The 26,166-nt window shown below is 43.9% G+C and overlaps 1 protein-coding gene across 1 annotated transcript in view; it reads left to right on the top strand.

Annotated features, from left to right (window-relative positions):
* ANTXR1 (ANTXR cell adhesion molecule 1) overlaps positions 1-26,166 on the top strand; it is a 222,201-nt gene that overhangs the window by 82,237 nt on the left and 113,798 nt on the right. Inside the window, exons 9-14 of the mRNA XM_066593054.1 lie at positions 3,943-4,003; positions 5,052-5,150; positions 6,461-6,530; positions 7,131-7,209; positions 14,263-14,358; positions 19,586-19,627. Of these exons, the coding sequence (XP_066449151.1) occupies positions 3,943-4,003; positions 5,052-5,150; positions 6,461-6,530; positions 7,131-7,209; positions 14,263-14,358; positions 19,586-19,627 (447 nt within the window). The remainder of the gene's footprint in view (positions 1-3,942; positions 4,004-5,051; positions 5,151-6,460; positions 6,531-7,130; positions 7,210-14,262; positions 14,359-19,585; positions 19,628-26,166) is intronic.

Genomic DNA, 26,166 nt, shown 5'->3' with positions numbered 1-26,166 from the left:
ATGCAACAAAAAGCAAAGTCAGCACTTCCAACAAATCAATTAAATGTGAAGGTGCACAAGAGCCACGGCTGCTGACTAGTGAGCAGTTTTATGCACACACAAAAGAAACGCCCAGCCAACAAATGAGCTTTCGCTGATTCATTAGCTGATTGTGTGCATAATTAAATGGGCCATTAATCAGGAAAACGAACATTATTGCGAACATTTGTGCCCAGTCCTTGGCCCGTGTATATCCAGCTTGCCTGCGGTAAGACAGATCTCTGAAACTGCTACTACAGCATCTGCAGTCAGTGTGCATTTCTTTAGACTAAACTGAGGTTACTAATATGTTTGGGTGGATACATGACTATTAGGGCTCTTTCACACGAGCGTATATCAGCCCGCCATTTTCACGGTCTGCCGACATATGCTATGATCTGATGCATTGGATTTCAATGCATCAGATCACATGGCCGTATACCCACAACATAAAAGTGCTTGGCTGGGCCAATATAGCACCAGGCGCATTTTCGCCGGGCCCAAAAGATAGTCCTGGAACGATCTTTCGGGCCGCAATACGTCAGCTGCTACATGGGCTCCTAAGGGAGCCCATGACAGCAGCCGGAGGTGGGAGGTAGTTTAGTAGGTTGACTGCTAAACTCCCTCTTCTCTCCTCTCCTCCAGCTGATTGCAATGGGAGGGGGCAGGGTGGGGGTGGAGCTAAGTATCACACCATCCCGCCTACTCCCATTGCTGGTTGTGGACAAGGGGCGGGGAGGGGGCAGGAGCTTAGCTCCACCCCTGCCCCACCCCTTCCCATTGCAAACAGCCAGAGAGGAGGTGAGCCAGGGAGGGAAGGGGAAGGGGAAACAGCATCGTGGCCTCGGCGTATATGTGCCGGGGCCCATGCCGTCTGAACGGGCACACAAACGTTAGATTTTACGAGTTTTTACGCCTCAGATGGTAGCGTATATCAGCCGGCCGTAAAAATGGCGGCCTATATATGCTCGTGTGAAAGAGCCCTCAGAGTCAAAGGGTAGTCAATAGAGATGAGCGAGTATACTCGCTAAGGCACTACTCGCTCGAGTAATGTGCCTTAGCCGAGTATCTCCCCGCTCGTCCATAAAGATTCGGGGGCCGCCGCAGCTGACAGGTGAGTTGCGGCCGGGAGCAGGGGAGAGCGGGAGAGAGAGATCTCCACTCCGTTCCTCCCTGCTCTCCCCCGCAGCTCCCCGCCCCGCGGCGGCACCCGAATCTTTCGGGACGAGCGGGGAGATACTCGGCTAAGGCACATTACTCGAGCGAGTAGTGCCTTAGCGAGTATACTCGCTCATCCCTAGTAGTCAAGTATTGAAGTGTTTAAGTCACCTCTGCTGTGATTAATTAGAGGCAGAATTTGTTTTTACTAGCCGTGGTGATTATTGGGCAGGTATTCTACAAGAAAATGGTGGCTGATTTTTTTTCATCCTGAGCCCTCAGAATGACCAGACAGTTCTATAATGATGTTGGCTCTGATATTTTCTACCTGAAGGATGCAGCATATAGTCCAAATATATCATTCAATTCAAAGCAATATAGGGAATTGACACTAAGTGTTTAGAGCCCAAAAAATTAAAGGGGTTTTCCAACTTTAGCTATTGATGAGCTATGCGGAGGATACTGTAGATCATCAGTAGTTTAAAGATGGAAAACCCCTTTAATGGATTATTAGTGGTGCTCGGAAAATCCCTTCGATGCAAAAATGTACAACAATTGGTATTTTTCAGTGGAAGCACTCAGAATGTGACTGGTTTTCTCTATAGTCAATATATTTTCATACATATTCTGCACATTTTTTCAGGGATACCTGCAGCATTAGCAGCCCATGTGAGGCTCTACAACAATGTATAACTAGTTGTGCATACGTTTTAAAGCAGCAAGAGCCCAGCCGCAGTTCATCCATTATTTGGTAGCAAGTGATTAAGGGGAGTGAAGGTACTTTAACATAGGCCAAGAATCGTCCCACTGTAACGAACGCTAAGCAGTAAAGCATCCCGATCGGAGCTCGTTTGCAGCGGGTGATGAGCAGCTAAACAGAAAGCAATTTTATGCTCACATAATGGGCTTGTTATACAGCCTGAAGGCTCTTTCACACAAGCATAATATCGGACACATTTTCATGGTTGGCCGCTATATGCTCCCCATCTGATGCATTGGAAACCAATGCAACAGTTCAGATGGGCATATTCCCAATGTGTAAAAACGGCCGGCCGGCAAACATAGCACATACGGTGCGCATTCCCGATGGCTGTTTTTATTGCACCATCTGGGAAACAGTTCTGGAATTATCTTTTGTAGCTGGAATGCGGCTGGTCCCATAGACTCCTGTGGGAGCCTATGGGAGTTGCCGGCAAAGAGAGATGGGAGACAGTTTAGCAGCATGTCTGCTAAACTCCCACCCCCTTTCCTCCTCCTCCTCCTCTCTGCTCCTTGCTGGCTGTCTAAAATGGCAGGGGGCGGGAGCTAGTGTGCTAAGCTCCCGCCCCGTCCCATCCCTCCCATTACTGGCAGCCGATAAGGGGTGGAAAGGGGGCGGTAGTTTAGCCCACTGGCTTCCACCCCCTCCCCTTGCCGACAGCCAGTGAGGGGGCGGAGAGGGGGAGGCAGTTTAGCAGAACTAAACTTTCTCCCCCACCCAATGGTATTCCGGGTGCGGCGTATTATTGTCTGAACAGGTGTTAAAATGGGAGTTTTAATGGCCTTTCACGCGATTTTCGACCGCACTGTGGCCGCAACATGGACGGCCAAAAATCTTCATGCCCGTATGAATGAGCCCTCAAGGCCACAGACACGCTGCTGAACTCCCTCCCACCTCCCTTTGCCGGCAACTCTCATAGGCATCTATGGGACCAGCAATATTCCGGCCAGAAAAGATAGTTCCAGAACTGTATGCACTATCTTTGCGGGGCCGTTTTTAGCCTTCGGGGATGCACACATCTGAACTGATGGTTTCCAATGCATCAGATGGGGAGCGTATATCCGCCGATATACACTAGTGTGAAAGCGCCCTGATGATCAGGCAAGAACTGATGCCATGTCAACATGACCACCATCAAATTTGTTTGTCAGATAATTGTGTCTTTGATGTGAGCATAAAAACACTCCATGATAAGCAAAATGTGGCAATTAGGCCTCCTTCACACGGGCGACAAAGTTGCGCGATTTTGTAGCATTGCTACTGTCAAAACTCTAATCTAAGCCCCAACTGCCCGAAAAAAAAACATACATACATCACCTAAGACGAGCTGTCAGCCCGACCGCAGCTTCTCCCCAGGTTCCGGCACTGAACTTCTTCTCTTTTGGCCGGGGATTCAAAAATCCCCGCCTCCTGGAAGCGCTAGCTGTAATTGGCTGACACAGCCAATCACAGCAAGTGCTCGATGAATGGCAGTGATTGAACCAATCACAGCCATTCTTCGAGCTCTGGCTGTGATTTGCTAAGTGTCAGCCAGTCACAGCCAGCGCTTTCAGCAGCCGGGGATTTTTCAATCCCTGGCCAGAAGATAAAGAAGAAGATCAGTGCTGGGACCTGGGGAGAAGCTCTGGCAGTGCCCCGAACAGTGCGGAAGAGGTGATGTATACTTTATTTATTTTTCCTTTAGTTACAGGTTATTTTCGGGGTAAGGCTTATATTTCAAGCCCCCCACCCCCAGCCCACCCCCAAAAATCCTCGCACGTGATGCTACAAAGTCGGGCGATTTTGCTTGTTTGTCAGCTGATCTTGGGCATATTTAGGCAGCCCAATGATCAGGTAGACAATTGATCTCACTTGATCATTGGGCCGTGTAAACTGCGCTTAAAGGGCTCACTGCAAATTTTAATATAGGGCTCTGTGATTTCTATCTTTGAGGGGCACTGTATATACAGGTAATGCAAAAATACTTTCATAAAACTAAGCTCAGTATATCCTTTTGTAACATGCAGATCCTAAAGATGTCCTGTATTGAAATCCTGGCTGCAGAGCCGTCCAGTATATGCGCTGGAGGTAAGTACTTAGTATAGTTATCAGACTATAAAATACTCTAGAATTGTGGATGATGGTAATAACTAGAATCAAGAAGCAAACCAAAGGCAGTAATGACGCATTAGTTTGGGCTAATGGGAGTTAAATGTTCATTTTCTTAAAGGCTATAGACACCTTTGGATGAGGATACATTTTTTTTCATTTAAATGCATGTATTTTAGGCTGAAAATCATTTTTTTGCAATAGGGTTTGGTTGAAAATTGTGTACCATCTGTTTTTTGCAGCTTCTACCCACGTCACAGGCCTCTCACTGGCCAAACCAGAAACCTACCGCACACTGCTGAGGGGCAAACCCCCTGAAACAGCTGTCTGTGTATGGATTCTGGCTTGTGATTAACTCCCAAATATTGTTATAAAGACTTTTTTAAAGGCCCTGACATTGATTTGCAGGAAAGCTGCTGTCCAATAGCTGCAGAGCAATTGTTCCATCTTCCTTATTTGCATATTTTTCCCAGAGGATTTGCAACAGATAAATTACTATTTTTAGGCCCACCTGAATGATCCAATTAGCGATAATCTAACGGTTTTTCGCTGATCATTCAGTCGCTGCACACGTTTACACTTAACAATTATTGTGCAAACCACTAGCATATCAGCACAATCACTAAAACAGCGAACAAGTCTAACAATGCTTCTATATTCAATCGTCAATGATAAAGTACAATAAGCTATTGAGTAGCCTTAGTATAAATGAAAAACTAGGGATTAGCCGCGGTTCATTTTAAATCACTAAATTACATTTTTAAGCAATCTTAATAAAGTTTACGTTTTTAATAGACTGAAGTTAGAGGGGGATTGTATTTGTAGACCCCGGGATGTGGTCTGTGTGGTATAGACAATAACCTCCTACCGCTCACATTCCATAAATGACTGTAGGCCAACAATCAACAAAAAGAATATGAGGGCAGAGAGGTTGCGCTAGACAATAATGTTTGGCTAGAGGAAAGTCTGAAGGATAGCAGTGAGAACAAAGAAATATATGTGTGTGATTTACATCATCTGCTTGCAGAGTCCTTTCAAGTGGTTGTAAGGGGGAACGGATTCCGATACGCCCGGAATGTGGATCGAGTTCTCTGCAGTTTTAGAATCAATGATACAATTTCCCTCCGTAAGTATATGTTTCTTTCCTAATGATATCTCTTCTTTCATATTAAAAAGGGTCTTTGCAAAAAAATTTGTCTAAAAGCTCTTAATGTGTTATTCATGATATATATATATATATATATATATATATATATGAAGACCGCTCCAGCTGCTCTTGCCGGTATTTTATGGACAGCCATTCATTGGAATGGTCACCATGTAATATTACATTAGCCCTGCATCGGATGGCCATGGTTTTTATCATGGCAAAATCAGACTTATCATACCTTCAAGGGGACTTTTGCTATTAACCCTTTCCAATCCACTGTCTGACGTCTTCCTACATTCTGATTGAAGCTTGTACAGCTCCAATGTCAGAAGACGTCCAACAGGGTATTCTTACCGTCTATTGCCAGCCACTCCGCTGTTGGAGCCTCTCTGGCGCACATACACTGGCTTTAGCCAGCAGATGGCACCGTTGTATGACAGCAAAAAGAGAAAGCCTTTAGGAAATCCTGAATCCAAAATTGGATTGAAAAATGGTTAATAGTAGCAAGAATGAAGAAGGAGGTTGCACAGAGCTGCTGAAGTCCAAAAGTGGGTAAAACCAACTTTATTCTGATAACAGGACAACGCATTTCAGCAGCGGCCTAAGGAATACAGTGTTCTGCTTCTGAAATGCGTTGCCCTGCTAACAGAACAAAGTTGGTTTTACGCACTTCTTGGACTTCTCCTCCTTACCTTAGCAGTGCTGTGCTGTCCTTCTTAATTCTTACTTCTATTGCTGACAGAGGGTTTACCACCTGTCTGGCTGCAGCTGACAGGTGCCCTTGCAAGCTGTGCCACGAGCAGAACTGTATCCGGTGAGTGGATCACCTACATTTACCTTTTGAGCATTATTGAGACTCCTGCATATAGAATGTTCCTCTTCTCCTTTTACTAACCTCGGGATAGGTCATCAATAGTTGATCAGTGGCAGTCCACCACTCAGGACCTCCGTCAGTCAGCCGCTGTGAGTGCAGACAGTGCTAGAAGCAGAGAGCACTGTTCATATTGCAGCAGCCTGGTTGAATTCAATGGGAGCTGTGGCTGTAGTACCAAACCTGGCTACTGCAATATTCACAGCGCTGTCCACACTGACAACAGCCCAGTGATCAGCTGCTCAACAGTGATCCTGAGTGGCGAACCCCTGCTGATCAACTATTGATGATCTATCCTGAGGATAGGTCATCAATAGTAAGGGTTTGGGACAACCACTTAAAGCTAAACAGGGTTGCATTATACTTACTTGTAGCCTACCTCTATCACATATCTGATTTTCTGTTTGTCCTATAGACCAGAAGCCTATTGTTGTGGAAGACAAGTATCTGCTTTGCTCTGCACCTGTTTTAGAAGAAGTTGGCATGTAAGAGACAAGTAACCGAACTGATCTGTTATATAGATATACTGGGGTTATGTTACATAGTATGTTAGGCTGAACAAAGGCATATGTCCATAGTGTTTAGCCTCTTATAACTCCCCCCTTCTAATGTTGATCCAGAGGAAGGTGAAAACTCCAGTGGGGTAGAAGCTAATTTTCCTCATTTATGGGAAATAAATTCATAAATTCCTCCTTGACTCCAATTCTGGCAATAGGAGTTCCATCGTCTCACTGCTCTTACAGTAAAGAATACCCCTTCTATGTCGGTGTAGAAAGCTTCTTCCCTCTAGATGTAGAGGACGCCCCCTTGTTATTACCGCTCACTACATCAACGGTATTCGACTGGCCAGATTTCATGTTTTCTTATGCATATATTACATCTGTCCTACGAGTACTGACAGTGCACAATTAACAGAACCCAATTTTGGCCACCACTTCTATTCTACGGTCAGTACATGTGCACATCGAGAGGACAAATATGTTCATCAAGAGCGAGTCAATAGAAACATAGTTAGCAGTTTGGACAGTTAAAGAAAATGCAAATTCCAGATCTGATTAGCAATGTTTTCTGCTTTGTGTTCCCAGGACAGCTACCCTCTATGTCAGCATGAATGATGGCCTGAGCTTCATCTCCAGTTCTGTCATCATTACCAGCACACATTGTGTAAGTAACAGAATCACGACAGTTGCCTGCATGAGATAATGTGACCAATATCATCCATCTTATTATTTGCAGAACGAAAATAAATATTTTAGGCTTTGAGTTGTTACATCGGATAAAATACGCCTTAAAGGGGTATTCCGGGACTCTTACTATTGATGATCTATCCCCAGGTCATCAATAGTCCATCACTCAGGATCAGTGCAGGAAGTATAATGACCAGCTTGAAGTCAATGGGAGCAATGCCCGCTATTACACTTCTAGCTCTGACCTCAATGAGGAGTTGGAAGTATAATAGGAGGCATTGCTGCCATTGATTTTAATGGAAGTGAAGCCAGCTTTTACACTTCTGACCCTGACCACTAATGATGATGTCTGGCCCGCTGTGCTGACAGTGGGCAGGAGGATCATCTGATCAGCACGGATGCCTGGTAATCAACTATTGAAATCCAATCCTGAGGATAAATCATCAACAGTTAAAGTCCCAGAATAGCCTTCAACCTTCTGGGTCTTAAGGGGGCATCTGCCCTGGGAGCAACTCCATTAACAATGAGAAAATCTAGATTTGCATAGGATTTTTTTTGGTTGTCTACATATTTTTGAACAGGTGTTCTACATAGTTTACAGCACACAGACTAGTACAGCAAATACGTAATACAACCAATATAACCTAGTCATATGATATCACTCTATGAAAAACCCAATATTTGACTGTAGACTTCAAGAAATGCTCCCATCCTCCAAAAAAGGGGTTTATTTCTTCTACTGCCATAGAGGACATAAAGCATTACATTACCGTCATTGGAATCAATGGATTGGTCATTCAGCCATGTAATGCACGGATGTGTCAAGTTCCCTAGAGAGGGATGCTAGAAAGAACTTCTTTATCCTTATGCTCCTCTGGATTTTTAAACCAACCTCTTTAATCTGCCCATAGACTAATTAGGAACGTTCCCTGACTGTTCCCATTATGTTGGACTCAGCTGACTGTACATGTTATTTCGATGGGGTGGGCGGACAAGTCACTGCCAGACATCTCTAGCACAGCTTATCTCTGGGGTAATCAAAGAATTGGACTAATTATAATCCAGGCTATCCGGCCCTTGTTTCCTCCAACATCTGGGGAAGTTGGGCCGTCACGTAACATATTGCACTGTTGTTGGAGACCATCAGGATTCTATGACAACTATCTAACGTCTATGGTCAACTAGGGGTATATTTTCATGCAACATTTTCTGTAGGGTTCTGTGCTGCAAAACTCAGTGACAAAGAACTATTTTGCCACCACACTGAACCTCCCACTGAGTATGTCTTTCGTGTTGTGTTTTTATTTTGTGACACATCTGGAATAAAGAAAACGAACTTGAGCCGCAGCAACTTAGCTGTGACTGCAAACTTTATTCAGGAAGCCACTGCCAGTAAATACTTAGGAGGAATATTTGAGGTTAACCCTTTCTAGGGAAGAATGCTGTGCCATGTGGAGTGCCTCCATACAGGTCAAAACCACCCCTCAGGATCGATGCATCAGTCAACTGCAGGTGGGATGCATATAGATGTTGCCTTCACATACCTCTGGTATGCTGGGTCTGAGGGTGGCGGTTCGGAATTGCACGAGGTTTGAGGAGCACCGGGTTCTTAACAGCTATGGTTTACGAGACAGATCAGCAGATGATATTTTGATGCTGGCACACTAACTTTACTAGGAACAATTGCAACACAACTTTTGGCAGCTGCAATATTGGTTCCTGCCGGGGAAGAGAGGTTGTCACTAGTGAGAGGCTAGACGTTGATAAGTGTTTGGTCCCTCCACCAACTGCACTGAGTGCAAATTTTGGCTCATAGGAACTGCATCCTTCACTGTCTACCTGGAGACAGAAGCACATTTTCTGCTCCCACTCTACTACATGGCCACCTTATGCTGCAATTCCTTTTATTCCCTCCTACCATGTGACTTCTCATCACAACAAGGGAACCAATATCGCAAGCGCTTCATGAGACATATCTTATAATACTTTTCATAAGGTGAAATATAACCACACAATCAAGCTCAACACCCAAATCTCTGCAGTGGGGGTTATGGCACCCCCATTACACAGGATCCGTACTCTATAGTGTTTATGAGGTCATATGGAAAGACCATCCTTACATAGAGCCCAAATGGACCCTCTCCTCTCTTCACCAACTAAAATCTTGCATTTTCGAGTACGCAGTACACAGTCTTCTCTTCCTGCCCAATTCCAATGCACTATTTTAGATTCTCAGTACGGACCTTATATATTTACATAGCAATTTTGGAATTCAGTTCATTAAGTTCAACATTGAAATCGACCATCAATTTTACTATCTCTAGATGTTTCAACTGTGAATCGGCAAATTAATCTCTAATACGGCGAGTCTTAAGCTCATCTAGGTAGGAGCCAAATTGAAACTTTTGGAACAACTGTAAGGTCATTTGTCACTTACTTTTCCCTAGGGAACCATTAAATTACCTATTTTTAAATGATGCATCTACAACTTCCCTACAAAGGGACCTTCCAGTCTTGAACAAACAAAGATGGCCAAACCACGTCTCTGACTACCTGATGCACTCTGTACATTAATATGCACCATTAGTCTAAGACAGGGGTGTCAAACTCATGGCCCGTGGCTCGAATATCATTTCTTTTCTTCCACCTGTGCATGGTGCATCTGCTTCTTGAGTCATGGACAGAGCTTAAAGATTCTATAATATAGCAATAACCTCTGTCTATTACTTAAGAAGCAGTCGTACCATACACAGGTGGAAGAAATGATATTCGGCCCTTCTGTCAATGACTCAAGGAGAAGCCATACCATGCGTAGGTGGAAGAAAAGAAATGATATTTGGTTGAGTTTGATACATGTGGTCTAAGACATCACATGCTGCTCTGACTGGCCAGTACTGATCACATGGACAGTCCTGGCCATTCAACACATCATGTAGTGTCTTCGACTAATGATCCATACTAATGCACAGAGTGCATCAGGTAGTCAGAGAAGTAGTGCGGCCATCTTTGTTTGTCCCAGACCGGAGGGTTGCTTTAAATATAGTTTCCCTTATTTCTTGTGAATTTTCACAATATATTTCTGAACCAATGACATCATCAAAGTTTTATTTAGCTTTATTTCTTTTCTGGTCCTCCAGGGATTGTCTCTGTAACCTTTTCGTGCACTGCAGCTCAGTCTAGCACGACGAGGATTAAAATCAAATTAGCTTAGACATTCACAAGTCACAGTCAGTCCTCTTCTGTGTACATTTCCTTAATCTGTTTTCTTATGTGGGTTTTAATCCCTTTTTCCATACAGACTCAGCAATAAAGGGACACTAAACATGTAGGAATTCTTTTTGATTTGCGAACCTTTGTTATAAATGTGTTATAATGAAGTAGACGCAGTGATGCAAGGCAGGGCTGGAAGAGTTCCAAGACATCTTGGAACAATAAATGGAGAGACGGATGTCTCGATGTGGAGTCTTGTGCTTTAGACTAAGTTCTATGTCTGAAGGATATGCTGTCCAATGTAAGGACATCAAATAACAGCAAATCCAGGTGTTCCTGTGCTCTAGATACAATAATCTCTATTGGATCATCTACGATCACAGACTAATTTATCTTTTTTGCCTAATTTCACTGCTTTATATACGCCATTATGATGCCCGCCCAATGTTCACAGCAGAAATAAACATTAGTTGTCTTGAAACCGTGTAGCGTTTTTGGCTAGATCGACACAACAAGCTTTGCTCTTGTGTAAATATATGTGGTCATTCTTCATACAGACTTGATGATTTAAAATGGGGTTGTCCCATGAAGATATCCCCAGTCCATAATAGAATGGGCTTCTGCTACAAGGGTGCCTCCTATTAGGCAGATTTTGGCAGCCCTTGTTTTACATGGACAACCATTTATCTGAACGGCGGCTATGTAATACTACATTTTTTTCGGCAGTGACTGCAGCAGAGCGAATGAATGAGCGCGATTTTCTCTGGCAAAGTCCGCTGTCTGGCAGGAAGAGAGGCGCGCAGCGATCACTGATTGCTATGACAGTAGTATTCTGACGAGAACCTATTTAACATAACGAAAAGCAGATTCAGTCAGCACGTCCTACAAATAAATTAAATGACCAGGTGCACGTAAGCTAGACAATACAGTAGCAAAAAACACGCGCTTCAGCACTCTTACACATGTAATATCTGAATAAAATTGCATAGCTGTTTTATATACCAGCTGTATAGAAATGTAAGGTTCTTAGGGCATATTATGATCAAAACATGTGGGCCCATCTACCACATCCAGGTGACTATTGCTTTCAGACATGTCCTAATGCTAATAGATATCTTTGTTTGGGCCTAAATCTCCAAATGGATCCAGCAATGTAGGATACCAGGCTATATGGTCTAATTAAAAGTCTTAGAACAGATGTGTGAACAGGGTGCACAACAGATATGGAGGTAACCACAAATGAAAAAGCAAAAAAATAAATTCAGTATTTTTACACTAGACGATTATCTTCTAAATAATTGCTAGAAACAGCTAATTTGGCCAATGGTTGTCCCGTGTTCATGCGGCCTCTGACAGGGCACTGAGCAGTAATTTGCTCACTCGTTACTAGTGATTCCTTTTCAGCTCACCTGAAAATAGTTGTTGGTTGATCAAAATTCGTCTGGTGTAAAGTCACGATCCTTCGCATTTGAACCACTTGCAAACACATTTGTATGGAGATCACCCCTATAAACGATAACTCAGCAAACAAGTATTGAACAATCATTGCTTAAAACTCTAAGGACTTATTCACATGAGTGTATGCGAGTTGCCCCTGAGATTCTTAGGTGCAACTTGCATCGGACAGCACATGAACACACATCCATGTGCTGTCCAATACTCATGGGTAGTGGACGCTGCATGTCTAATTCTGGTCTGTGATATGGAACAAAATAGGAAATGTTGCAATTTTTTTCATGCAGGCCATGTAAAAAACATTGCCCATGTCTGTAGCCTTATTGGCTATAATGTGTCTGTGTGCTGTCTATCAAATACAGGGACAGGAAATTTATCCGTGTTAATGGGCCCTTACACAAATCACTTTTACGCATGCCTCAGAACTAGAGATGAGCGAGTATACTCGCTAAAGGCAATTGCTCGAGCGAGCATTGCCTTTAGCGAGTATCTCCCCTGCTCGAGACGGAAGGTTCAGGTGTCGGCAGCGGGCACGGAGCTGCAGGGGAGAGCGGGGTGGAACGGAGGGGAGATCTCTCTCTCCCTCTCTCCCTCCCCCCCCCCCCCCGCTCCCTCCTGCTGACAGCCGCTACTCATCTCCCCCAGTCTCGAGCGGGGAGATACTCTCTAAAGGCAATGCTCGCTCGAGCAATTGCCTTTAGCGAGTATACTCGCTCATCTCTACTCGGCACTCTTGTTATTTGCTATATTTGTTCACCTTCTTAATTAAAGTATGTAGCCTAACATCCTTACTCTGAACCCATTTAAAGATTTAAGCCCAAAGAGAGGTGTCTGTTAGTTAGTTGCCCATCCGAATTATGGTCACCTAGACGTGGCAGATGGTCCAACATGTTTTGATCAAAATATGTACTAAAGAACTGGCAGTTTTATGTGGTTAGTATATACTCATAGAATAATGATGCGATTATATTCAGGTATTAAATGTGTAAGAGTGCTGAGGCATCTTCTTTTAACCCCTTTAACATTATCCATTAGATTTACCTTAAATCCTTTGTAAAACCACAATAATTATGGTAATATCTTTGGGAGTTCTGCCAAATGATAAATGATGGCTTCATCTCAAAAACTCAGCTTTGCTAAACTTGATACCTTTTATGGAATAAGCTAAATTAGATCCAGAGAACACTCAAGGATACTGTAGATGTGGCACTAGTTTAGTGGAGCTATTGCAAAACTTATCCTACATCTCAAGCATTGTACTGTATACCAAGAGTAAAATATAATTACTTTACAAACAGGGGAATAGCAGAAGTATTACAGATAAGTGCCATGCAAAGCAAAAATAAGTGAATGTTTGAACTGAGTGTGTGCTGTATTCTTAAGTGTGTGACTTGGGTTCAGTGAATTTGGATTCACAGATTCTTGAAGAGTCCCTTAATTATTTACTGCTTATCTATTTGAATTTTTGCACATATTACTTTTATCTAATCTATCAGTACATCCCTATTTGGGCTGGACAAATATCTGTCTGGGATGATTTAGTAAATCCTGCAGTGAGCAGGGGGTTGGACCCGATGACCCTGGAGGTCCCTTCCAACTCTACCAGTCTATGAGTCTATTTAGAATATGCTCCATGATCGAAAATGCCGTCCAGTGTACATCTTGTCCTATGCATGCAGTCCTTGAACAGCTGTTCAGGGGTGCATACTGCTGCATAAAATGCATGTTGCGAATTTGGAAGCCCAGATCTTGGATCTAAATGCACAGCTTGCAACACTGAGATTGACTGGCAACATGGAAAGGAGTTTGCTGCTCACTGAGCAGGCACTCACTGGGGTAGATATAGGGGTGGATGGTAGTATGGGAGTGCAGGATGATCAGACAGCTAGCTGGGTGACAGGTAGAAGGAAGAGATCCAGGGAAGCTAGACCTGAACTGGCACACCCCAACAAGTTAGCAAAGTTGGAAGATGAGGGCAATGCCATTACTGGATTAGCACTGCAGCAGCAGAGCATGGCGTTTGACTGCCAGCAAGAAGGGGAATAGGAGCACAGGGCAGGCTAGACAGGTCCTAGTAATGGGGGACTCAATCATTAGGGGGACAGCCAGGGCAATCTGTCACAAAGACCAGGAATGTTGAATGGTATGTTGTCTTCTTGATATTTGACAATGCGGATTGGGTTAATTGATTATTGGGCAGGGCTGGTGGGGATCCAGCAGTCATGCTACAGATTGGCACCAATGACAAAGTTAAAGACAAGTGGATAAATAACCTAAATCTAAATGACATATTCAGAATAATTGATATATGAAAATGCAAGACTCATCATCCAATGAGAATTCAATATGCTATTATGTCCTACAGGCAGATGGGACCATCTTGGCTATCGCCCTCCTCATCTTATTCCTCCTGTTGGTCCTGGCCCTGCTCTGGTGGTTCTGGCCTCTGTGCTGCACTGTGGTAAGTGTCAGATCTCATCGGCACATTATATTACAGGGACCTGATGTGACCCTGTGCGGGTGGAATGTGCTTAACCTCAATTGTGTTCTTGCATCCAGTGTTGTAATGTTGCTGGTCGCCTCTGTATAAACAGCATCTATTGCGGTGAAGAATCATCAACTTATCCTTCTACTAAGCCAGGAAATCCTACTTCTCTACATATGACACACATCCCGTAAATCTACTTTAAATTACTGTTATAAAAGCTAACTACTTCGGGGAGGTAGCGCTAGGATCATATATTAGTGATGTAGACCTATCTGATCCCTCAAAGGATGCAGAGATTTTTAGGTTGTGAATCAGGATATTAGGTCAGAGATGTATAAAGCGGAGAGGTTGTGGACAGCCTTGTAAGTCATTGACCCCTTGACGGTATGAAGGGAGAACGCACAACAATCTCCCTCCATACATCATGGTTGCCGGCTGTTTCTTACAGCCGACACCCGCGTGGCTCGTCGGAGCTGTTGACCCTTTAAATGCCACTGTCATTTCTGACAGCGGCATTTAAATCCCCCAAAGAAGTTACGATTTTTTAAAATGTGGGAGGAAAAAATGAAAATGAAAAAAAAGGGCAGCGTCATTAAGGGGTTAATATTTTGAACTGACTTTGATGGGCAATGTGTAGCCAATGATGGAATTGGCAGAGAAGAAAGGTAGAGGAGTAAGGGGAGAAGTGGATGAAGCAGGCAGCAGAGTTGAAAGTGGTTTGAAGGGGTGCAAGAGGAGGGAGGCCACAGAGGTGTTGGAGTCGTCTTGGCAGAAGATGATGAGGGCATGAACTAGCATTTTTATTGACTTGAGCTTGAGGAATGAACGGATTGGGGGAGATGTTTTTGAGTTGGAGGTGGCAAGAGATGGAAAGCTTTGTTGTCTGTGGTTTGAAGGACAAGGCAGAATGAAAGTTTACCCTGAGGCAGTAATCTTCTTGAACTGGGGAAAATGTGTAGACTGTGACTGTGATTAATAAGTCTGGCGGTGGTGTTGAGTGACATAGAGGAATGATGATGAGTTCAGTTTTCTCCACGTTGAGTTTCGGAAAGCGGGAGAAGAGGCAGGAAGGGGGATATAGCTGACAGACACTTTGGGATTCTGGATAGTAGAGAAGTAACATCTAGACCAGAAAGGTAGACTTGAATGTCCTCAATGTAAAGGTGTTACTGAAAGCCATGGGATTGCATGAGCTCTCCTGGTATCAGGGGCGTAACTATAGAGGGTGCAGGGGATGCGGTTGCACCCGGGCCCAGGAGCCTTAGGGGGCCCATAAGGCCTCTCTTCTCCATATAGGGAGCCCAGTACTATGAAAAAAGCATTATAGTTAGGGGCCCTATTACAGGTTTTGCATTGGGGCCCAGGAGCTTCAAGTTACGCCTCTGCCTGGTATAGATACAAAACCGAACGGTCACCGGACAGAACCTTGAGGGACACCATAAACTAGAATTTGCAACTGTAATTAAAATGTAACTTCATGCAAATATATTTTTGTACACTTTAGCCACTTACTTCTACTAGTTGGAAAAAGTATGCCAATTTATGAAAACTAAAAAAAATTAAATTAAAGTTGCTGTGAGTGGTTACTAAACTTTGTTCTTATGTCTTTATAATGATAGGGATCTTTTGTGACTAAACAACAGGTGATTAAATGTATATCAAATTATAAATTCTTTACCACATTATTGAAAAGTCTACTGATGCAGCAAATTCTAGCTTGATTGTGATGGCAAACAGAAAGTTATCTTATCTTAACCCATTAAAAAGCTATAGTTCTCTTAAGGCTTCATTCACATGAGCGTATATTGGCCGCTGTTTTCACAGCCATCCGATATACGCTACTAGCTGATGCATTGGATTCCAATGCATCAGTTCAGATGGGCATATTCCCACAGCGTAAAAGCGCCCGGCCAGGCCAATATAGCAGCAGGCGCTTTTACGTCGGCCAGAAAACATAGTCCTGGAACTATCTTTCTGGCCGGAATACGTCAGCGGCTGCTTAGCATACTAGCTCCCGCCCCGTCCCGCCTCCTCCCCTTGCCAAGAGACGGCATTGCGGGCTTGGTGTATATGCACTTGGCTCGGGCCGTCTGAACGGGCACACAAACTTTAGATTTGTGCATCCATTTCTGCATTTTTACGTCGCCAGCGGGCGAACGTAAAAATGCATATGCCCATGTGAAAGAGCCCTTAAAGGGAGTTTCTAGTGAAATACTATAGATGACCTATCATCAGGATAGATCATCAATAGTTGATTGGCCTGGCGAGTGCTAATGGAGTCTTTTAAGCTGGCAGGAAAGTCAGCTTGAACAACCACTAACGACAAGTGAGCGATAGTTTTGCTTTCACATATACCAATTATCGCTCACTTTCGCTCGTTTAAACGAATTTTGTACGATAATCGTTGTGTGTATGAACGGCCTTAAAGACCGCACAAGATTGAGTGACTCCTGTTTACACAGAGCGAGAAGTCACTTTGTGGTCAGTCCATCTTAGCAAGCAGGAATGGTACGACTAGCAACTACAGGGTACTTCTCGTTCAGTGCCCTGTCGGGGGTCATGCCTACATGGGCTGACAGGCGCCCATAATTGCTCCTTTCAGCAATTATTAAAGCGACTATTGGTCTTTTTCAAGGTACGTTAAATGAAACACCCTGCTAGCATGGTATACCGTGGTCTCACAATGCACCGCGACCTCTAGAGGCGACTCTGGTCCCCTGCATAACCTCCATTCTTCGCTATTTGCAGGCTTAGGGGTCATACCCATGAGCGATGCGGAATATGCCTGCGAATTTATGCCGTGGGAGCACCGCAATTCAAAACAAAAAAGTGCCAGTGAGTGATCGTGTTTTTCCACGCAGACTTCCGCGATCTCCATTCTTTGTTATCAATGGAGCCCTCCTGCGGCGTAAATCCGCTGTAAAATAGATGCCGCAATTTTTTTCCCACTCGTGGAAATCCGCAGTAGAAATTCGCATGTGTGCTGGCAGGCATCTGCTGCAGATTTGCTCCAAAGCCAAGTTAATTTCACGTGGGCAAGTGCGGTATTGGGGCGTGAAACTGAGCCCAATATCGTGCTCGCCAACGTGCGATGTCCCTGCGGATGCGAATCGTTTTTGTTTTAAACACCCATTTGTCAAAAGAATAGGTTTATATTCGTGCAAGATTTGTTCGCCTCGCAACGTACAAATCTCGCGTAATTTTCTCGGCCTCGTGAAAACGGCCTAAAAGTGAAATGAAGCGTACAGTTACAACTCACGAATGTGTCAGTCCACTGAATACAAGCACGGGGCTCAGGGTAATGGATAATTGCTGCAGTTTAAGGCTTGACTGATCCAATGAAAGTCCCTGGAAATCTGACATGTTAAGAAAACCTAGACTGACATTCAGACACCCGGCCAGGTGCTGCGCTGCGGAGCGTGTCTGGGAGACGAGTGATGAGATCCAGTCCTGTCTCTAGGGGTCTTCTGATTGCCTGAGGGGCAGCTTGAGTCAGAGCTCAAGTTCTATTCTTCCTAATGAACAGTTCTTTGTGTGTGTAGTAAAGTTTAACTCAATTCTGAAAACTTGCTGCAGCAAGTCATCTTATCAGAACAGAAGCCATTAAAAAGCTATTGAAATGGCAAAAAGTTTCTGTGCCGAAATGTATTTCATGCATTAAGTGTCAAGTTAAACCTCGCTACATCTGCACATCATTTTCGAGACGCTGATCCCTCACATACCTATCACGCCAAAAAACTGCATATAGCTAAAATGAAAACTTGACTATGGCCATTTTTGCTACAGATGTGTAAAACTGTGCCCATAGTCTGCCATGGGCCCATACTCTATATTTGTGTGCCTCAGTGTACTATGGAGGAATACAGTGCCTCAGCGCAGCATCATACAGAGTCACAGGTGTAACCTGAAGTCTGGGCCCCAATGTAAAAATTGTGCCAACGTATCATGTGTCAGTTATAATATTGGTGTCTTCTTATATGGAACAGGGCCTTTGAACCCCACTGGCCACTATCTATATATCCCCTATAGCTATGCATTGAATATGGTGACGTAGGGACTCCATTTGAGATTGAGCAGTATTTGCACACGACTTTTCCATTTGCATGAGCCTATACATGGCTTTCCGTAGATGTACGGATGTGTCATATGATGACATTCTCTAAATATTTTATGTAAGTAGCAAAAAATGCAAAAATGAACCATTAACCCCTTGAGTGGCACGCCCGGAAATTTTCCGGGACGAGCTCCACTGCTCATAGCGACATAGCCCGGAAGATTTCCGGGCTATGTATCACTATGGGAGCTGCAGAGCACAATGCCACAAGCTGTGGCTGTGTGCTCTGCCTGCACAGACCCACACAGAGCAGTGCAAGGGCTTTGAAAAACCAGCAGAAGATATTGCCGATATGCCGGCAATCTCCTGCTTTGTTTACAGGTTGCCATAGAGACCATCGGCTTGTCAGAAGCCAGCCGATGGTCTCTGTGGCAGGGAGAGCTTGGTGCTTGGCTGTCAGAGGACAGCTAGGTACCAGCTCTTACAGCAGAGATCAGAGAAAACCTCCGATCTCTGCTGTGTTAACCCTTTACATGCTGCAGTCTATGTGACTGCAGTATGTAAAGGGCTGTCACTGCAGCATGTAAAGGGCTGTCACCATCGGACCCCCGGAATGTGATCAGGGGTCCTGATGGGTCCCTGTGGAAGTCCCCTAAAGGGACAAAAAAAATTAAAAAAATAAAAATAAAGTAAAAAAATTATAAAAAAAATTATAAAAACACTTGTCTCCCTTATCTTTGTAAAAAATCAAAAATAAAATTACACATGTGGTATCCATGCATCGTAATGACCCAGAGAAGGAAGTTAATGCATTATTTAACCCCTTAATGACATGGCCCCTTTTTTTCTTTTTTCCCCATTTCTTTTTTTGCTCTTCCCTGTTTAAAAAATCACAACTTGTCCCGCAAAAAACAAGCCCTTATATGGCCATGTCAATGGAAAAATGAAAAAGTTATGGCTCTTGAGACGCAACTGCAAAATTAGTTGAAATTCAATGATTAGACCATTTTAAAAAACCTGCCCTTGTGGGCACGACAGGGTGGTAGGAAACCCGCCACTCAAGGGGTTAAATGTCATCATTAACTAAACTGAAGTTTATTACATGTGTGTAATGAGGGTCACTAATTCTAAATTTCCTTTATTAAGATGATCAAAGCGCCTCCCCCACCGCCAGAAGAAGACAGCGAGGTAAGGAACATTCAGGCTCTATGTTCTACGGACTCTGATCTGTCTATTATGGGTCACTAATGGTTATATGTTTGCTTTGTAAGGCCACAAGAATTGTCATATGTGTTTTGGATTTTGTAGAATGCAGTTGACTCGAATGTTGGGTTTGTCATCTGCCTTTATAGATAGAATGAGGATATGGAAGTGGTCCATAGTCAGCTCTGCTGTATCCAGTATCTGGTTGTAACTCCTTCCTGATAGTCATGTGTCAGTCATGAAGAAATGGGACTTTTATGTCAATGATGGGAGCTGGTTCCTGTCTGAGAGCTGGAAACGGCTCTTTAATCTTGTGGGTATGGGGTTTTAGACACCAAGTCAAATGCTGTGCAGCTAATCCTGAGTCTATGGTGAAGTAAACGCTTGTAGTATGAGGGCTTAAACAGACGAATGTATGCACAAATATCAAAGTTCGCGCAAAAAAAAATTCAACATGCTCTATTTTTGTGTGCATTTGTCCACCAAAGGTCCCTTTATAGTAGCCTATGAGGATGACTATTTTAATCCCTCCTCTCTAGGTATAGATGGTTCACCCAACTGGCACTAGAAAAGCTATACTTTCAGCTTAACCACTAGTGATATCTAGTGGCAGTCTACTGTAATTTTGGGAATGGATATTGGTTTGAAGATGAAGGAATGTGAAATCCCATCTCTTTAGCGATCCTGGCTCTTTAACTAATAGACCCTAAAAGACTGCTTTATACATACTGAGGTGACTTCGGGTTGTTTACCATGAACTAAAGTTTAATTACTACTGTTGAACTTTTCTATTATAGAAGTGTAGGAAAGTAAGTGTGTTATCATTTGCTGTTATGAAGACTGTGCACAATTATAGTGGATTTAACCTAAGGTGACCAGATTTCGCTAAGGGTCAAAGCAGGACAAAGGGGTGTGGTCAAGGGGCGGGGCCTATTACAACGCATGATTTTACCTCTGCATTATAAAATGTACAGGGCCGTTTCAAAAATTACAAATTCCACAGCATTTCTGCATCCGAAAAACAGTCCAAATCTGCACCATTGGTGTGGATTTTGACTGGAAATCAGCCGTGTACCCACAGCTGACTTCATACTTTGTGGTCCTCTCCCTCACTTCCTCCTCGGTTAACCACTGTCAGCACTCTTTGGCTTCCTGTTCCCAGTGGCCTCTAGGGGCCTCACCTGACCAGGCTGCTGGGAACCGGAAGCCATGAGCGTTGACAGCGGGAAGCCTTCGGAGGAGGTGAAGGGGAGTGTCGCATAGTATGAAATCAGCTGTGGGTACGCAACTAATTTCCAGTCAAAATGTTTTTTTGATGTAGGAGTGTTGCAGAATTTGCTGCAGAAATTTCCGCTACAGACATTTTGCAGCATCTCTGCACATGTAAACATAAGTTAGCTTGAGGTATCTCCACATACAGAAGGGACTCAGTGGTAATAGTGACCCCTATATTAGCCCCAGTAGTAATAGTGACCCCCACAGTGGCCTCAGTAGTAATAGTGACCCCCACAGTGGCCCCAGTAGTAATAGCGACCCCCACAGTAGCCCTAGTAGTAATAGTGTCCCCTATTTTAGCCCCAGTAGTAATAGTGACCCCCATAATAGCTCCAGTAGTAATAGTGTCCCCTATATTAGCCCCAGTAGTAATAGTGACCCCCATTAAAGCTCTAGTAGTAATAGTGTCCCCTATATTAGCCCCAGTAGTAATAGTGACCCCCACAGTAGCTCCAGTAGTGATAATGTCCCCTATATTAGCCTTTAGAAATAGTGACTCCCACAGTGGTCTCAGTGATAATACTATTACTACATGGCTGATATGTCACCTATATCGGCCCCAGTATTAATAGTAACCCCCACAGTAGCCCCCGTGAGACCGAAATACTAATTTGTTCCTCCTCATCTTCTCAGTGCTGCTGCAAGCGTAAGTGTGTGTGCCCACAGCAATGTCTCCTCCCCCTCTTCTCCTTCTGTGGAATCAAGGAGGAGAGGTCAGGGAAGAAGGTGAGGAAGATTCTGGATGCATACACTGCCGTCAGTGTGTGCATCTGCTTGCAGCGCCGCTGAGTGATTACCACAGTGGTCTCAGTGATAATACTATTACTACGTGGCTGATATGTCACCTATATTGGCCCCAGTATTAATAGTAACCCCCACAGTCGCCCCCCCTGAGACCGATATACTAACTTGTTCCTCATCATCATCTCAGCGCTGCTGCGAGCTTAAGTGTGTGTGCCCACAGCAATGTCACCTCCCCCTCCTCTCCTTCTGTGGAATCAAGGAGGAGAGGTCAGGGAAGGAGGTGAGGAAGATCCCGGATGCACACACTGCCGACAGTGTGTGCATCTGCTTGCAGCGCCGCTGAGTGATTACCAGCTGGGGAGCCTCAGCACCCCGGCTGGTGACCACTTTAATGTTGATACCGCGTTCCAAAAGTAGGACAAAAGTGGGACAGATGTCCCCAAAGCGAGACAAATGGCTTTCCTGCTTGGACTCTGGGGAAAGCAGGACACAGGGTCCTAGAGTAGGACTGTCCAACCTAAATCGGGACGTCTGGTCACCTAAATCTGAAAATCAGTAGTAGCGCATAGAACTTTTGGCCTCCGAGTAGTAAATCTGCCCAAGGAGAGATAGTGGCCAGCCACCGTGAGGACTTACTGTACCAGGCATGCTTGCTAGGGAGCAGCCTCTGAACAGCAGGTCATGGCTGTGGTATTCTGTGAGTGGGGCCCTCAGAGACCCGCGAATGCACAAAAGGACCAATAGCATAGTTGTCCAGACATGGACGGGTTCAGTTGGGAACTCACTCATGGTGAGTTCTTCGAACTTTGGTAGAGTCCATCTGAGAAAAGTTGACCCATTTATGTAATAGTGAAATAAAAGTCATGCAGAGGAAAACATGCACCAGCTGTTAGTTCACTCATCCACATCACCACCCCACAAGGGGAACAAACTGAGAAGCAAAGTATTAGTATAGTAAACCTATGGGCACTATTCATCATACCCAGAGAAGATTAAATAACAGTTCTCCCATTCACAGTAGGAAAGGTAGAAGGGAAATGTTGCAGCCGGGAGAATAACCTACCTGCACTTTGCTGAATTCCAACATAAACATTGTATTTTTGAACCTGCTCCAATGCTGTATTTATACAGAGATCACATCCATACATTTAAGTGTAAGGAAATCTTTAAAGTGCTTCTCCAGCAGTATGAAGACCACACAGAGCTGTGTGCAGAAGGCTGCACAGCAACACATGGAGCATGGCATAGCAGCACATGGGTCCCTGTAACTTCATAGTAGGAAGCCACGGGGACCTATACGCTGCCGTACTATTGAATGCTTAGTGCTCACACTTGTGATATACCCTATGCAGCAGCTCAATCTTAGTTCTCATACAAAGGGCAGAGGCCTATGTAGGAAACTGTGAGGGCATCACAATGGAGGTATTGGCTACTCCACGCTATTTACTATGTATGGTGCCATACTATGCTCCATCAGATGCAACATGGGTGAGATATTGTCCCAATAGATACCCTGTTATGTTGTAAGCAATGGAGTATTTTTTCTTATAAGAGTCATATAGCACAAAAACTTCTGTATGCTTCCGCATATAAACAGACATAAGAAGGTAAAAAGGGCTTCATACACCTGTATGGAAAAGCCCATTATAGCCTTCATGACCCACCTTAGCTACATATAACCTGTGCAGTTACAGAGGGCATTGGTCACCAGCTTGTATGGGGAATACCAGGTGAATGTAGGCTGCTGGCATTGCCACCCTTGGTCCACTTGTCCAGATTATCTTCTTCGTGCTGCAGCATTTTGTGGAGCTACATGAATCATTCTCCTCCTGGCTCTGACACCTCTCTTCTGACATTCTGAGGCATCGCTGTCAACCAGTTGGCTGCCCAGCAACATAATTGCTTAGTTCTGCTACTGTATTTATGTTATGAGTTTGGTTCTGGGGCTTTATTTATATTGTAAGCTCAGTTCAAGTACTGTATTAATATACAGAGGTTGGTTCTTGTGCTGTATTTATGTTATGAGCTTGGTTCTGGTATTATATCTACTGTATGTACTGAAGTTAGTTTGTGCTGTATGTATGTTATGAGTTTGGTTCTGGCACAGTATTTATTCCCTGAGCTGTTCTGCACAAGATGAATAAAGGAAAACTGTTAAACAGTGAAATATATATAGTTTTTTTTCTTATGACAGGGGCGCCCAAAAAATTCCGCAGAGGGTGCCATCTAACCTGAAGCTGGCAGTGATCAGTGTTGTAAATCAGAGTGGTAATATCATGTGCGTCATACCTTAAGCTGCTCATACATGTGGTACATGTAGGCACTGGGCTATTCCCTATATTAAGCCTAGTGTAAATGGCTCATACTCTGATTGGACCACAGTCGCTAGCGGGGTGCCACAGGGTTCAGTATTAGGCCCCACTCTGTTCAACATATTTATCAATGACCTGATAGAGGGGCTGCACAGCAAAATATCAATATTTGCAGATGACACAAAATTATACAATATAATTAATGCAACGGAGGACAATGTGCGGCTACAAACGGACCTGAATAAGCTGGGGGCTTGGGCAGGAAAATGGCAAATGAAGTTCAATGTTGAAAAATGTAAGACTATGCACATGGGCAGGAGGAACGGATGTCACAAATATTCACTTAATGGGGTACCACTAGGGAAAAGTGATATGGAAAAGGATCTGGGGGTATTAGTGGATAATAGACTAAACTGGAGTAACCAATGCCAGTCAGCTGCTGCAAAGGCAAATAAAGTCTTGGGGTGCATTAAAAGAGGTATAGGGGCGAAGGACGAGAACGTTATCCTTCCATTATATAAGGCACTTGTCAGGCCTCACATGGAATACTGCGTACAATTCTGGACACCGGTGCTCAGGAAAGATGTCACAGTGCTTGAAGGGGTTCAAAGAAGGGCAACTAAACTAATACATGGAATGACGGGACTGGAATACCCAGAGAGGCTATCCAAATTGGGACTATTTACTCTAGAAAAAAGAAGGTTAAGAGGCAACCAAATAACCATGTATAAGTACATGAGGGGACAACACATGGATCTCTCCCGCGATCTGTTTACACCCAGGACCATGACGGTAACAAGAGGACATCCGCTATGATTAGAGGAAAGTAGGTTTCATCACCAACATAGAAGGGGATTCTTTACTGTAAGAGCAGTGAGACTGTGGAACTCTCTACCGGAGGAAGTGGTGATGGCAAAATCCATAGAGGAGTTTAAAAGGGGACTTGATGTCTTTCTGGAGAGGAAGGATATTACAGGATATAAATATTAGGTTAAGTGTCAATCCTGGTATATAGGCAGGTAGGAACTATTAGGGGTTGATCCAGGGAACAGTCTAATTGCCATTAGGGAGTCGGGAAGGAATTTTTCCCCCAAAAGGGCTAATTGGCTTCTGGCCTTGGGTTTTTTTGCCTTCCTCTGGATCAACACAGGAGGATAGACAGGCTGGACTAGATGGACATTGTCTTCATTCAGCCTTACATACTATGTTACTATGTTACTATGTTACGTACACTGGGTTCTTCAGGGCTTCGACAATTTTTTTGCAAAGTGAACGAGTGTATTTTGCGCTTGTACCTGCACAAATACTGAGCAGGCATATTTATGCGGGCACCACTTGTTCACACAGGCGGGGGAATCACCCACCCTGATTTAAATGGCTAATTAGACTAATGCGGTGCCTGGTGATCCCAGGTATGTGCTAAGTTTATCATAAAGCCATGCAGGTAGATATGCGTGTTTGCGCACCTCCCATAGACCTCCATGGGGCTCTTTGGTGCGCAAACACACACAAGATAGAGCAGGTCCTAGTTTTTGCACCCGCAAAAACAACGGGTGCAGTAAAAAGGAAGTGAGAATGAACCAATTGAGATCAATGGATTTTATTCTCTGCGTTATGCACATAGGATATTAGCGCGGCGTAATATGTTTATCTGTTTAGGCCCTTCGATACATTCTTGTCTAGGAATAGAATACAGAAAACCAGTTGTAGGGCTATTTGTAGCCATACTTGTCAAGATATCTATAAAGTAGTCAAATAAGATCTGCGCTTTTCATGTTTACCACAGAGAATCAACTTTCAGCAAAACTTTGGTATAAAGTTGGTGACTGTCATGCTGATGGCATACCATGCAGCATACAGGCCCCTTGCTAAATATAAGTGACAATAAGAAAAGCAGATAAATATAATTAGATACACAGATACGTATTCAAAGAAATCTGTTATTCATGTGGTCTTGAAATAATATTTGGGGGGGCTGCTTTAATATACTCCACGCAGCCTGAGCTATCAGATGACTTAAGTAAAACATGAACTTTAAGCCCGCTAAACTCTCAGAAAATGCCACCCCTGTCTTGCCCAGCTATTGTATTACTGGGAAGTCTGGGAATGCTTGCTTAGCATTTTTACTGTATAGATTATAACTGGAAATATTTGAATTGGATTATTTTTATGGATGTGATGTATGAAGCTAAC

Source organism: Eleutherodactylus coqui, chromosome 2 (assembly GCF_035609145.1).
Source record: "Eleutherodactylus coqui strain aEleCoq1 chromosome 2, aEleCoq1.hap1, whole genome shotgun sequence".
In the NCBI taxonomy this organism is placed as follows: domain Eukaryota; kingdom Metazoa; phylum Chordata; class Amphibia; order Anura; family Eleutherodactylidae; genus Eleutherodactylus; species Eleutherodactylus coqui.
This window is presented reverse-complemented; position numbering and strand designations above follow the sequence as displayed.